The 15,554-nt window shown below is 39.4% G+C and overlaps 2 protein-coding genes across 6 annotated transcripts; one reads left to right on the top strand and one right to left on the bottom strand.

Annotated features, from left to right (window-relative positions):
- Positions 1–376: 376 nt before the first annotated feature.
- ociad2 (OCIA domain containing 2) lies at positions 377–4,905 on the bottom strand. The gene is made up of 7 exons (XM_074636133.1): positions 4,519–4,905; positions 4,358–4,442; positions 2,304–2,357; positions 2,142–2,189; positions 1,935–2,058; positions 1,225–1,299; positions 377–981 (listed from the first exon to the last, which is right to left on the bottom strand). Exons 1-6 carry the CDS (start codon positions 4,798–4,800, stop codon positions 1,227–1,229), a joined length of 666 nt encoding a protein of 221 aa, XP_074492234.1. The 5' UTR covers positions 4,801–4,905; the 3' UTR covers positions 377–981; positions 1,225–1,226.
- Positions 4,906–6,318: 1,413 nt separating this feature from the next.
- On the top strand, positions 6,319–15,320 carry dcun1d4 (DCN1, defective in cullin neddylation 1, domain containing 4 (S. cerevisiae)). 5 transcript variants are annotated; one of them, XM_074636167.1, is made up of 11 exons: positions 6,319–6,442; positions 7,714–7,784; positions 7,933–7,972; positions 9,717–9,804; positions 10,168–10,256; positions 10,405–10,475; positions 10,826–10,917; positions 11,070–11,178; positions 12,526–12,630; positions 12,926–13,028; positions 13,124–15,320. In XM_074636167.1, the coding sequence occupies exons 1-11, from the start codon at positions 6,424–6,426 to the stop codon at positions 13,177–13,179; spliced, it is 843 nt and encodes a 280-aa protein (XP_074492268.1). In that variant the 5' UTR covers positions 6,319–6,423; the 3' UTR covers positions 13,180–15,320. The 5 variants fall into 5 exon arrangements, with proteins under 5 accessions (XP_074492268.1, XP_074492269.1, XP_074492267.1 ...); XM_074636168.1 differs by lacking the exon at positions 6,319–6,442 and adding an exon at positions 6,593–6,708 and having other exon boundaries at positions 13,124–13,326; XM_074636166.1 differs by lacking the exon at positions 6,319–6,442 and adding an exon at positions 6,841–7,081 and having other exon boundaries at positions 13,124–13,326.
- The last annotated feature ends 234 nt before the right edge of the window (positions 15,321–15,554 follow it).

Raw genomic sequence — 15,554 nt, 5'->3', positions numbered from 1 at the left:
ATATGAAAATAAATGAATGCAAAAATAAACTATTAGTCAATAAATAAATACATTTTCTATTTTTATTTTTCTATTTCTGTACATATTTATTTATCTTTAATTAACCTGCACATTTATTTGATAATTAAGGCATTTATTTCTACATTTATTTCTTTATTATTTAATTAATGTATAATGTATTAATTTATTTGAATAAATAAGGGGATTCATAAATAGGGAAATAAATAAAAAATAGAAAAAAAAGTAAACAGAATATAGTTGGAAATATTCATTTATTTTTCTCTATAATTTCACTTGAAACTGTTATGATGATGATTTTGCACTAAAGTAATTTTAATTCACACAGGAGTATACAAAAATATACTTTAACATGTGGTTATTTCAAATAGAATATTTATTTATTGAATTACAAGCCAGCATGCTATATCGTGATATACATCGTTATCTATATGAAATGACCTACTGTATATCGGGTATAGAAGATTTTGGCGATATTTCCCAGCCTTAGTCAAGATAAGCAAATATGAGAATACATGGAATGATTGTAATTATTCATTTAAAAAAAACTGTAGTGGCAATAACATTTCCTACATGTTTTATTCTGAATGGCTCTTTGGTAAACAAAGCAATACAGGCTTCATATTTATGGCAATGTTTATTCTGTTTGGTTGTTGTTGCAAAAAAGAATATTGCAGCTGATAATGGATCGAATGACGTATGCTTAATCCCTTTGTTGTTCCCGATGAGAGACTTTGTACGCCTGCAAATAGAGTCCTACTTGGTTGGATGAAACTGGAAATACATTATAAAGGATCCATGACTGAAGGGATACTAGCTCCACCTCATGGCCATTTTGTGATTATGATGTGCAGTTTATCAAAATATATAATTTGGACAGATTATATGAAGAATTTAGGGCATTTAAGAAACACAAAAGCTGCAACCGGGCTGACAGTCAATCCTTCGGTGTTTCTGATGCGGCTGAAAAATATAATGGAAACACATAAACAGAGAATTCAGGTTACTTTAATATGAGTATTTACAAAACACACTAAACACAATAGAGACCAGCACTCAAATGCTTTAGCATGCATCTACATTTTTAAGATTAAGATTTGTAGTTTTTATAAATTAGCACCTTGTTAACTTATCTAGACTGTGTGCACTAATCTGTTTTAATAGCTTCAGAGTTGTGCTCACTATATACTGTATAAGCTCATTTACCTTTAGCTCTTCACTTGTTCTGCAGGTGCATCTTGAGCCTTTTTCTTACATTCTTCACACACATGGTGGCAGGATCTGTTGGGAAAACATTCAGGTCAAGGATAGTTATTTTAATATATTATTTTTATGCAAACAGACATGTCGCTGCACAAATATGACGGATTAAACTGTAAAATGGCTTAAAAGTCATTTGGCTGCTTTTGTGAACAAAAGTTGTTTTTTTATGTGGAAACTAATAAACAAAGTGGGAAAAAGTAATATATCTCTTCAAATGCATATAAAAAAGGAAGCTGTACAAAGAATTGTATGTTAAAGTCGTATCTTCTTCAGATTATTACTCCTGCTCTTAACAGAATCTGTGCACATCAGTAACCGTTATTACTTCCACACAGCATCACATGTAGAAGATGAGCCTCTGCCATAACAAAATGAGAGTAAGTGATTTTTGCACATTTATGGACAAAACTAACACTTCAAAACTGCATAGCTCTTTTATTTATTGTAAATTGCTTCTATTCTATATTTCTGTTTCTTGATTTTTATACTGACTTTTCATTTTTATTTAATTATTCTCTCTTCTATTAGGTTTATCTTATACACCAGTACACCAAAACAAATTGAAAACCTACTTGGCAATAAGCCGGATTCTGATTTTCTACGGATCTTTGATTACGAGACTGTGAAACCTTTAAACTCAGCGTATTCCTCACCTGTGTCCATGACCAGACCAGGGTCCGAAACCTGGTCCAACCTCAAGGCCAACCTGCTGAAACTTCCTCCGACAGGTTCCAACATAAGATGCTTTCCCTACGGCAAATCCAAGGAGTCCAGCAACTGAAGACATAAAATCACCCAGTTATGGACCAATGATTGCTGATAAAAGCACCAGAAATTCAGAAATACTGGATGGTACACACCTGCTAGTTTTGGGAAGGGACCAAAACGCTTCGATGATTTCCAAACGCCTGCATGGAAATAAACTTGAACTTAAACCAACCGGGGTATACTTACAACAATGATTGCTTTACATGTGTCATAATGATATGATAGAGGATGAGGGTTTGGATGTTGTGTTTTACCGTTGTAGATGAGACCACCAGTGACGGCCATGCTGCCCAGAGAGAAGGGAAGAGCTAAAGAAACAAACAGAACAAAGGTGATTATTTGACTGATTAAGCACTTCAATTTGCTCTCCGGGTTGAGACGCGTTCACTTCCTGTCATGCACCGATCCTGCCTTGCTTGACTTGATTTTAATCTGACTGACCTTTGACCTGTGAATTACTAAGACTCAACCATTCGTCCACCTAATTTGAGCAAAAGGAAGGGACTGACGATCGCTGCCGTTTCATGTTTATATAACTGCATGATGAGAGATCACAAGCAGCAGCTGCATGGCTGCCGGTGAGTGAGAGGACGGGGATCGAGGCTTAAGACAACAAAGTGTTCACACGTAAAACATGGATCATTTTCAGACACGGTATTCTGCATGCCGTTCACCGTGGCGTGTGAGCAACCTTCACCTTGCTACTGGTCTGACGGTGGCATTAGAGCTGTGTGGGGTGTGTAGATCCTAAATCTCTTGTTAGTTTTGTTACACTTGTAGAGGAAAAAGATAAAAGCACCACAAAAAGACTGACAGACAACTTCTATCCAAGAGCTGTAACCTCTGTATATGAGGACAAAAGCTGCCACTATTAATTAATAAATAAAGAAATAAAATAATAAAGAGAGAAATGTAGAAATAAGCCTCAATTATCAAATAAATGTGAAGGTTAATTTGAGAAATTATGTTTATTTATTTTGCATAAATTAAGACTACACAAACAAAACAAAAAATAAATAAATAATATACAGTGCAGGAAAAGGCATAAAACCAACTGGGCTAATCTGAAGCCTCCACCTAGAGACACGATTAATATACAGAAATAATATGACTAGAAAAATAATAATAATAATAATATACAGAAATAGAAAAATAAATAAATATAATGTATTCATTTATTTGAAAGATTACTTATTTTTGCATTCATTTATTTGAATAATTAATTATTTCCAATTTATTCTTTTCCTTTTACATGTATTCTGTTTTTATTTATTTCTCTATTTAATTTCTATAAATAAATACATTTCATTTATTTTTTCTGCATACTCATTTTCAAATCAACCTGCACATTTATTGGATAATTGAGGCTTTCACTTCTACGTTTCTTTTTTTGTTATTTTATTTCTTTATTTATTGAGTCATTTATATATTTATTCGTTTATTGAGTCATTTTTAAAATTTATTTATTATAAAGGCAGCTTTAGACCTCCATAATGTTCACCCCCCAATTGCTAAAGACTGTAAAAGACCGACTGCTACTCAAAAAAACGCACTTTACTCTTTACTATCATCTGGCACATCTTGCAGTAGTGCCCACAGTCCACCATATATGGTGCCACGTAACCAACATTGCACTGTTTAGCTCACTTTATCTAATTTTTATCGCTTGTCTAGTAAATATTTTGCTCTCATTTTTATTTGCTTTTATTAGCCATTACTTATTTACTTGAACCAACTTTACTTATGACTTGTTCTTTTGTGCTGCACACTGCTGAAGAGCTGCTAAACAGCATTTCATTTTATTCTAAGCATCATGACAGTAAAGACCTATTCTATTCTACTTGTTGGAGCAGTTTTTTAGGGATTCAGTTTGGTGTACAGACTGAAGTTTCTTCCATTTTTTCCTTGTTAAAAGGTTTTCCTCATCTACTGCGAAGGTTATAAAGGACAGAGGATGTTGTATACTGTACAGATTGTAAAGCTCCCTGAGGCAAATTTGTGATTTGTGATTTTGGGCTATATAAAAAAAAATTACTTGACCTGGGTGACACTCAGGACAGCCCCAACATATGGGAGTGTTTTTGGGGGGCCACAGATTGAGAAAAATGTAAACACGTGACGTTAAGTGAACAAGGTGTTGATAGATGAATCCTGCCACACTGCTGCTTCTACTACTAAAGACTTGTCTAAACTATACAGCTGGAAGAAGCCAGCGCAGCACGGAGCATGTTGTTTCACACATTTTACAGATTTAGTGTCTTGACTGTTTGCTACCCAGTGATTAGTGTGAAAATCTGGAGAAGAATACCTCTGTTCCAGAAGCTTTCCTCTTGGCACTCTTTCCAAACCTTTCTCACATCGTCTCTGTGGACATGACGATCACCCATGGGACACTGTAAAGACATACAGAACAGGTTAATCATTATCTGATGGCCATGACGGCCCACGTCGTCCAGTGTTGCCTCTCACCTTCCACTCCCCTTTCCCTGCAGCTGGACCAGTATCTGCACCAGTATCTGGACCAGTAACAGCTGCTGCAGCCTCCCCAGTCTTCACTGTTATAGTTTGTCCAGTTGTTTCAGAAGTCATGATGCAGGAGCTCAGGTTCTTCTTGGGACCAGAACTGCGTAACTTTGTCAGGTTGGTATATTTCCTCTCTCCCAATGCCTTTAATCTAACTGGTTGTAATTGCTCCTCCCTGTGTTTTCGACTCCACCCCACTTGAAAAAACACACTAGAGGCTCTGTTCATTAAAGAAACAAATAAGGTACTGGGTAAAAGCAACTCTTAAGATATAAAATTGTGCAGGAAAAAAAGCATAATGTATATTTTTTAAAGCAAAACGGTGTCATACAAAGATGTTTTCCCATTTGTCACATGAGATGAAAGACACACATTAAAGCCTACAGTTTATGTTCACCTCTGTACACCTATCCACACCTCCGCAGGTTAGACACACCTTTATTTGGAGAGTTTCTTTCATGCATTTGTTCATCAAGTATGGGCAGTGTTAAAACAATATTTCTCTTTTACATGTGCAAGTAAGCATGTCAATCATGAATAGCTTAATGTTTAACTGAAATTAAATAGAAGCAGCCAGTCTTTCTGGTATAATAACCCTATAAGTCTTATATCTGTAAACACTGTCGCATCTTTTAAATTGCTTTTCTGTGATTTTATTCATGTTTTATGACATTTTAGTAGTTTTACTCTCTGGGTTTTTAAGTGTGCAGTTATTGACTTTTAGTTCATTTCATTATCCTTGTGTTTTAAATGTGTTCTGTTTTTTATTGAAAATAAAGATTATTATATTATAATGTAGGCGACACACAGGCCTAAAATCCACTCACGTAGGCTGACTGCAGTCTGTAATATTTGCCATAAACCCAAAGCAGTTATTCTACAAATACATAAATATTTAATCTAATTTTACTGAATAACATTCAAACTAAAGTATGTTATAGACATTTAATCTTTATTATAGCCTATTTTGTTCAGCAGAGGAGAAAAGAGTACTGAAATATGTTACTTCATTAGAAACATACTCCTAGTAGCCAAAGGTCAGGGGCTGGTTTTGTTGGTTATTAGAAGTTAGATCAAAGAATAGTTTATTACCACTGATAATAAAAATACAGTGATATCAGAGACAGTTTAATTCAGGCACCGATTCACGATCCCTTAGTCTTGTTTCACTGTGCAGAAAGTCCACTATTAATTTGAACTATTGACTATTAATTGAAGCGTGTATGTCCAAACTATTCTGAAGAAGTACCCAGCACAGTAAACGCTCAAAGTCCACCCACCTCCCTACCTCCCTTCCTACCTCCCTACTACCTCCCTACTACCTCCCTACTACCTCCCTACCTCCCTTCCTCCTCCCTACTTACCTCCCTCCCTCCTCCTTACTTACCTCCCTACCTCCCTACCTCCCTCCCTACCTACCTATTTATCTATCTCCGCCCGGCTGAGCTGACTTTAAACGAACCCCCCTCTAAACAGCAGCTCCCTCTAGAGAGGAAGTCAACTTATAGACTGAACCAACCAATCAGATTCCATCGTGGGCTGGTTTCAGGCTTTGCACGAGGAAATTCCTGTGAGTGACGTACTCATAAAACCCTCTTCACCAATCAGAGAGCGAGCTAACGGAGCCTGTTTGGGAATTCTAACCAATCAGATCAGAGCGTGGGAGGGGGTTTATTTCCATTTCCGCCTTCTCGTCACATGACACACTGAGCAGCCAATCAGCACTAAGCGGAGGCGGAGCCAGAAGAGACTGAGGTCCAATCATCGTCCAGGGGGCGTGGTTTACGCGGACAAGGCCCGCCTATTGGCCGGTCTCCGGACTTCCCTCAGACAGTTGTATGTTTCATAAAAATGCACTCTGATGCGGCAAGTAAGTAGTAACATTGTAGCGCCTTTAATGCATCAAATTGCAACATTTACGGACGCTTTGTTGCAAACAGACACATTGTGTCTCCAGCTCTACTTCCAGCTCCTGTTTCTGCAGGATTACAGATGGACGCATGAATTCTGTGCTATTTGCTGCTCTCCTTTGTATTTGCCTGTGCTTTTCTTGGGGGGCGACACAACAAAGGATGGATAGCTGCTGTTATTGCACTTGTTTTGCACATGCAGGAGGTTTTATTTAGCTTATGAGGTGTGTTATTTATGTGTTTGTGTTTGCAGCTTTTAGCAGCTGACTGCAGCCCGACATCAGTAAAATCCTGAAGCTTTTCGATGCTAATCTGTGCAGTTGTGATGTTTATATTCATCCATACTGGAGGAGGACGCCACTGTGCCTTTTAAAGCTCTCACTTATCATGAACGTAATGCCACTGCAAATAGGTCAATTTTCTTGGTCAACTGCAGACTATTACAGAGAATGAAAATTGTGACGCAGTTGTGTAAAACATGTTTGACTGTCTGCTGCTGCAGCAGAGCTGTCTGTCTGTGAGGCTTTGCGGCACCGACACCAGCTGCTGCAACAACTCACTGCTGCACAACGGTTGTGTGTGGCCAGCAGGCATAGGAGGTTAGATTTTATTAAGACTATGTAAAATGCAATCAGTTGGGGTGAAATGTTGGGAGAGGGGTAGAGAGGGGGTCTGAGAGAAATAGTTGTTTTGTTAATGCATGGGAGTTGTAGTTTATTATCCAACCTGGAGCTTTGGTTTAAATGGCCTCTTTGGAGGAAATGGACTACAACACCCATGAACCCAACTCTCTAGATACTTTGTAAACTCTGTGCAAGTTGCGCGTCTGTACTGCTATTTTAGGTATGCAGCTAGTGCTATCTGCTCGGCTCTCTCTGTGTGTGTTTTTGGCCTCTAAAAGATATAAAATAATCGAGGTTTGATGACAGCTTCTGATCTGGGGATGCATAGAATAGATGACATTTGTGCGACAAGGTAGCATGCATGAACTAATCATGATCCGTGTTTAGAGGAATGCATTTAGAGTCACTCCCTGTGTGCGAGATTTTTTCTGTCGTTTTTCTGAGTAGAAATGACACTAAAGTAAGTTGAGCATTGCAGAGTCCATATTGATTATGATAGCTTCATGTTGGTGCTGCGATGATGATGATGATGATGTCGATGATGTCACCTTTTTAGGAGCATATGTGTTGTGTTATGCTTGATGGTATCTTTATTTTATTTTTTTTAGATTTACAGCTGAATTCCCACTTGACTACACTGGCCAGCATCCATAAGATCCACCACACCTTGCACAGGCTGGTAAATACAGATTTAGCAGCTTGTGTATTTTATATATATATATATATATATATATACATATATATATATATATACATATATATATATATATATATGTATATATATATATTATGATGTGTGTCCTGCTCACAAGCATCTGTTTTGATAGAACCTGACAGAAGACATTGGACAGGATAGCCACCCCTCAGGTAAATGGGTTTCATAGTCAATATAAAACACTGTCACTGCTGTCATTACTAGCCAGAGCTGTAGTCAACTTAACAGAGTCCAAGAGCAGGTCCAGTTGACATACTCGCCAACCTTGAGACCTCAAAAATAGGAAGGATTTCAAAATTAAAGCTGTTGAGAAATTAGAGTTTCAGAGACTTTGTTTCCTGCATTCAGGTGACGTTTAAAGAATAAATTATACAATAATATTAAGCATTTTTATGTTAGATAGGCCTACTTTTACCCATCCATCCATCATCTGTAACCGCTTTTCCTAATCTGGGTCGCGGGGGGCTGGATTGGGTGAAGGTGGGGTACATCCTGGACAGGTTGCCAGACTACCACAGGGCTGACACACATAGAGAGAGACAACCACTCATATTCACACCTACGAATCATTTAGAATCAACAAGCCGGATTCAAACCTGTGACCTTCTTGCTGTGAGGCAGCTGTGCTAACCACTGGCTTACTTTAAATTCTCAGGAAAGAAAACAAAATACTTTGGGTCGGTTGTGAGCGTATTATACACTGATCAGCCATAACATTAAGACCACTGACGGGTGAAGTGAATAACATTGATTATCTTGTTACCATGGCACCTGGCAGTGGAGGGGATATATTAGACAGCAAGTGAACATCAGAACAAATGGGCCAGCGTAAGGATGTGAGCGACTTTGACGAGGGCCAGATAGTGCGGGCTAGACGACTGGGTCAGAGCATCTCCAGAACTGCAGCTCTTGTGGGATGTTCCCGGTCAGCAGTGGTCAGGACCTACCAAAAGTGGTCCAAGGAAGGCAAACCGGTGAACCGGTGACAGGGCTTAGACCCGAGGCCCATTGATGCACGTGGTGAGCGAAGGCTGGCCCGTGTTGTCTGATCCAATAGAAGAGCTACTGGAGCTCAAACTGATGAAAACGTTAATGCTGCTTCCGACAGAAAGGTGTCAGAACACACAGTGAAGAGCAGTTTGTTGCGTACGCGGCTGCTCAGCTGCAGACCGGTCAGGGTGCCCGTACTGTCATAATGTTATGGCCGATCGGTGTGTATATATATATATATATATATATATATATATATATATATATATATATATATATATATATATATATATATATGGTCGCGAGCAGCTCTCTTCAGCCGGGCAACAACATTTGGTGTAGCTCTATTGTTGTCCGGGTGGAAACAGTAAGGTTTATACACGCTGTACAGCGCCGAAGACGGGTTGAGATAAAAAAAAAAAGGATGAAAGGTGTGAAAAATGTCTGAGTCAAGACTGAGTCCAGAGTAAACAGAGTCCTGTTCAAGACCATAATACAACAACAGTGTCTTTCCAATGCGAATATAGTGATTAAGGAGTTAGGATTGAAGAAATTATCTATCCATAAACAATATTCTCACAACAAACTAATTGAGGCATAGAGTTTAGGTGTGAGGACCATCACAGGTTCCTACAGGTACATTAAGGAAGAGGCGGAGCGGAGGGCTGTTTATATAGCAGCCCGAGACTAAGAAAAGGGCAAGACTTCAAAAAAGGGGTCTTGAGACTGTGACTGGACTCGAGTACTACAGCCCTGTTTCTAGGACAGTCATGTGTTAAGCTACTGCCAAAACGTTGTGTCTTTCTGCCGGCTCTTTTGAGAGTACAGGCATGTTTAGCAAGAGAAACTATGCATCATGTATGTGCTGCTTATGAGTAGCCTCCTTTCATTCTGTGTTCCTACCAGCTTGTTGCTCTAGAGCCATGCCTCCGAGGAAAAAGAGGAGACCCTCAGCTGGAGATGACATGTCAGCCAAGAAAAGTCGCCAGGACAGGTGTGACATCCCTCTGTTAAAAGATATAAGAATAAATGTCTGTCAGTTATGCAGGAGCACTTGATTATTGTGGCTTATTAAAGAGGAATGTGTGCATGAAGCCATAATAGGAAAAGCCTTTTGACTGTGAACACAACTAGAGATGTTCCAGTACAGATTCAGATACCTGAACTTGCGATAAATGATACATGGGTCTTCATCGGGGTCATTGTATTTTTGAAGGAGACTTACATTTTATTCTTCTTTGAGACCATATTCCTCCCATGCAATGATTGAATAAGCCTTCTGACTACTAATCAAATCCTTACTGTGTTTACAGAGTTGCTGCTGAACGTGTGACTAAAACTTTCTTCTTGTCTGCAGCGTTTTCAGAAAACATGAAACATCACAAATCCGCGAGGAGGAGACGTTTTCCAGTAAAAGATGCTTGGAGTGGTTCTATGAATATGCAGGTGACGATTTTAAAGTATTCCGCCAGCAATCACTCCACTCACATCATCATCATCATCATCATCATCATCATCATCATCATCCATTCTTGGTGTATCCACTGATCAATGACGTAGGATGAAATTAATGCTTCACACTTGTCTAAAATAGGTTGTGATGACGTGGTGGGTCCAGAGGGCATGGAGAAGTTCTGTGAGGACATCGGAGTGGAGCCGGAGAACGTAAGCAGGTTTCTTGAAGTTTGGTTTCATCTGTTTGGTCTCAAGTTTTTCTCGCTTTTAAACTGTTTTTCTATCTCTGGCCGCCAGTCAAGTTAAGCAAGACGCCCTTTTGGCTGTTATGTGACGGGCATTTCTCATCATTTGATGTTTTTATAAAAACAAACATGAAAATCAATAATTAAAAATGTGCAGCCCTAGTTTCACTTCAAGGTCACTACTTATTTAAACTCCTTTATTTCTAGGGTTAGTGAGGTCAGTTGTTTTGTAATAAGTCATTTCATTTGATAGATTGATTATATAGATTGACATATCTTCCATCTGTAGCTATGAAGGTTGTTGTGTGTGCCCAGGTGGTGATGCTGGTTCTAGCTTGGAAGCTGGACGCCCAGAGTATGGGCTACTTCACTCTGCAGGAGTGGCTGAGAGGCATGGGCTCGCTGCAGTACGTCAGTTTTTCTATCGTTGCACACTGTTGTCAAGAATGACTGCTGCATGTGTCTCTAGTCGTGTGTTTCTAGAGTGCCTTTAGTGCTCAGTGGAGCAGCTACTAGTGAAGTGTAGAGTCTGTCTAATGCACATTTCTGCTGTTGTCAGGTGCGACTCTACGGAGCGGCTGAGGAACTCGCTCGACTACCTGAGATCTGTCCTGAACGAAAGCACCAGTTTTAAACTCATTTATAGATACGCCTTTGATTTCGCTCGGGTGAGTCAAGCTAAGTCTTTTTTTCTGCAAAGATGCTCACACACACAGCTTTCTGAAACAAACTGAGTTCAGTTCTTTTGAATTAGAGTTGTTCTGATATACCAGTATCTGAAATGCCTCCAATAAAGCCTAAAATACTGTACAGGTATCGGCGAGTACGCGAGTCTATGCACCGATCTGATATCACGTTATCATATCAGTTATCAGCAAGAAGTGAGACGGTTCACTGGTTGGCTACTTCCATCATCAGCTCCGGGAAAAATCAATGCTAACGAGTGAGCCATCTCGCTTCTTTCTTTCTTTCTTTTTCTTTCTTTCTTTCTTTCTTTCTTTATTGAAATAATTATTTATTCCTAGATTTATTTAGTTTTTAGATAGCTTTTGAACTACTGTATTATATTGTTACCGTACTATTATTTTACTAAAATGTGGCTGCACTTTAACAATTTATTGAAGGAATTGTTATTTATTACTAGACTAATATATTTAAGGTCAACAAAGCCCTGATGTCTGATGCCCGACTGTCAAACTGGATAATAACAGAAAATTCTATGGCATTTATTCTCTGTAGGTATGAAAATAATACGAAAAATAATAATAGTTTTGTTTTAACGCGCTGGTATCGGATCGGTACTAAATTGTCCATAAGATTTGCATAAAATTTAAATTTGTCTTTAGCACTGACATATAAGACAAAACACATCATACACAACAATTATGCATCTTAAAGTGACCAAGCGGCAGTAATAATAAAAGTGGATTGTTGTTCCAGTGGCATGGTAGTCCATTAAAACATCACAACAGTGTGTGATACTCAGCATTATTAACAATAAATAAATGTACATTAAATAACAAACGGATACACCAGGAACCGACGGTCAGCACTCACACATGCGCTACTTTTTTTATGACATTTTCATGTGTCATTAAGGAAAAAATGGTATCAGGACGTCTCTAATTTGAACAGTAAAATCTCTGCAGGAAACAGTTGTTTAAATATGCCTGATTGAAATTCTTAGGTCTTATTCAGGCCAACGTTCAGACTAATCTTGATTCTTTGAGGTCAAGATCATTTTCCAGTTTGACTTGGAGAGGGAACGATCTTATCAAGAGTTTTTGCCTGTTTACACAGCCTGACTGTGATTTAAGGACTCACTCACACAGTTCTAGTGAATGAAAACACGACGCAGTGATTACAGTTATATTTTAGTAACAGTAGTTATTGAATTAAGCCTGTTTGTTTTGTGTATTGGGCTAATGTTGATGCTACTAGACTGGCCCTCTGTTTAAAGTGTGGTTGACATTTTGCATCGGTTTCATGAAGCTGTGGGTGTTTTCATTGGACAGGAAAAGGATCAGAGGAGTTTGGACTTGAACACAGCCAAGTGCATGCTGGGGCTTCTGCTGGGAAAGACGTGGCCTCTGTTTCCTGTGTTTAATCAGTTTCTAGAGGTAAGTGAGCATCATGTTCATGAAGACAGTTAGACATTACTCCTATATATCTTTACATAGACAATAGCTGTTGATATATTAATGCTCTGGATATCGTATAGAGAACCTTGAACCATGAATAGCTCTAGAGAGTCTACGGAGCAGAGACGGATAGTTGTCGGAGCTGGCTGACACCAAGCTATGATTGGCCAGTCTGTGTTCGAGGGGCGGGACTTAGCGAAGGGTCAATTCCTGTTTGGGTTGTTGAAACTAAAAGGTTGTTATTAATGTGAGGTATTTGTTCACTATTCCTCAGCAATCCAAGTACAAAGTCATCAACAAAGACCAATGGTGCAACGTTTTAGAGTTCAGCAGGACAATCAACCTGGACCTCAGTAACTACGACGAGGACGGTGCCTGTGAGTCAACACACATCTACACACAGACATGACAACAGTGTTACACCAATAAGTATTTTCTAATCTCTCCTACTCTCGTCTCGTTCTTTCACCAGGGCCAGTTTTGTTGGACGAGTTTGTGGAATGGTACAAGGAGAGACAGATGTCATAGGCGCCGAGTGAAATGGGAAAAATAAATACAACTGTGACAACAACGACTATGAGAATCAACAACCAATAAGTAAACAATACAAACATGGTAAAGCAGTGACTGTGGGTGCTTCCTGGTGGAGGAGGAGGGGGTTCTGTGGGGTGGGCGAGGGTGGGGTTCGCTGGGTTTGCAGCCTGGGAGCATGCTGCCCAGAGCGCGGAGGCGGAGGGGCTGCCATTGTGGAAGTTATGTTCCCTACCGAAAGTTGCATAGTGGGCAAAGCTTGCAGCAATCCCCCCCCCATCCCCCAAGCGGCATTGCTCTCTCTCTCTCTCTCACTGTGACATGTCATATTGCTGTCTGTGTTAGGATAACATGGTATCACGAGTGGACGACGGAAGCTAAAGCGGTGTTGTGTGGGAGAACCTCACCCCCCCCCTTTTTGTCTTCAGCACAGAGAAACCAACAGTGACCATTCATGCATCGTGTCTGAGTCTTAAAACGGGGGTCACTTTGACCCGGGCACATTTAAATATTATATATATATCTGTGCAATGGACTTTTCTGGGACGGATGGCACTTAACTATTGTTTGTCATATTTTGAGTTGGATAGAAGTTCTTCAAGAAGCACACTGTGTCAAATGGGTGATATATGCAGGTTTCTGGTGCCTGTGCTGTTTACTGATTTGTGCCAGTTTTTTCTTCTTCTTCGTTCCTCCTGCTAATGCTAACGGTTTGCTAACCCTCTCCCCCCTCCCCTCCCTCTGCAAAAGGCTTCAGACCTCATAACACCAAACAAATCAGCATTGCTGCTTACTAACTCTTATTACAGTACAGCGGTGAGCCACTAGTGCTCTGATCAGCATTTATCGGTCCGACGACGGCCGATTAATGTATCTACGTTGTGTAGGTAAGAGTATTATTGTGCCTCAAAACATGGAAGTCACTTTGTGTGTCCCACACACACACACACAGACACACACACACACAGACACACACACACACACAGACACACACACACACAGACACACACACATACCAACAAACCCAAATGTATATACACATGTGAGAACACACACACAGACACACACTGAGTGGTCAGGGATTACTTCAGGATGAATTCAGACTGTTTGGGCTGTGTTATAAGTTGAGCTTGTTGGTGTCCCATTTTGTCTTGATATCTGTTTTGTCCTCCTTAGTCCACTGATAGTTTCAGGTCTCTTACTACTAGTAGCATCTCTCCTTGACACTGACAGTGTTAATATAACTACAGTGGAAGACCAGTGACCCTCTCAGGACGAGGTCCTTAAGGCTTGAGTAGAAAAGGTAGGTTTTTGCTGAAAGCATCGCTTCGTACCACCCGTTAGGATCTAATCAAAAACACTGACAGTTTGGAACTGTGTGACGATGCTATGCTGTTCTTTTTCGCCTAGTAAAAATGTTCTCGTAACACATGTATAAAAGTTTTGTCTTTTGGCTGTGGTGTGATGCTGAATCGTCGAGATTTAATATTTGCATGCATGCTCCGACAAGAGCCTTTTGTGAATGGATGAGATTTTTTGGAAAAACATTTTTCAAAATTTTTTTGTTTTTGTTTTGTACAGGAATTTTGTGCAAGTGTTTTGTGCTTAATTTTGATATTCACGATCATGTTAATCTTAATTCTGATGAAACAACATGATTGTGTCTATTAAGACCTGGAACACACCTGTAACCTCACGGTGGAGCAGGAGTTCCCCTCCTGCATTTACCCCATCTCACACACACACAACGCTGTACAGCTTTAGGTAGCTGCAGCCAGCATACAGGATCTGACTTTTATTTATTTTATTTACACCGTCATGATACGAATAAAACAGAAGATAAAACACATCAGCTCTCGTGTCATTGAAATCCACCGCAGCTGAAACTATATGAAGGTCTCTTATCGTCATGACAACGCATCAAACCATCAGCATCACATCTGAGATCGAGGTAGTTGTTGGATTGCTTACCAAATACTGTGTAGAGATCAATGTTTTAGTATTCTCCCATGACCATGCAGGAGGATGAACACCCTTGTCCCAACTGTATATATGTATGTAAACTATGTAAGTGTCTATATGTCTGTTTTCACTATAACCTATGTCTATATACATAAATAAAAGGGTTTATTAACTTACTGGCTTATATTTGGGCTCTTAAATAGTTTGTCCATAACAAAAGAACAAACAAACAAAGTACTGTCAGTGATACTGTCATTGCTGTCGTCATTATCTACTTATTTTCACAAATGAATAAGGATGGGGATCGAGACCCGGGAGCCTGTACTACGAAGTGAGCTCAACATACCCAGGATATTTTCTCGTTTTCTGGTTTAACTAACCTTAACAACCGTGAACCCGCTAAGCGGTCC

This window comes from Sebastes fasciatus, chromosome 5 (genome assembly GCF_043250625.1).
Source record: "Sebastes fasciatus isolate fSebFas1 chromosome 5, fSebFas1.pri, whole genome shotgun sequence".
Lineage (NCBI taxonomy): Eukaryota > Metazoa > Chordata > Actinopteri > Perciformes > Sebastidae > Sebastes > Sebastes fasciatus.
Note: the sequence above shows the minus strand (reverse complement) of the source record. Positions and strands in the feature narration are given on the sequence as shown.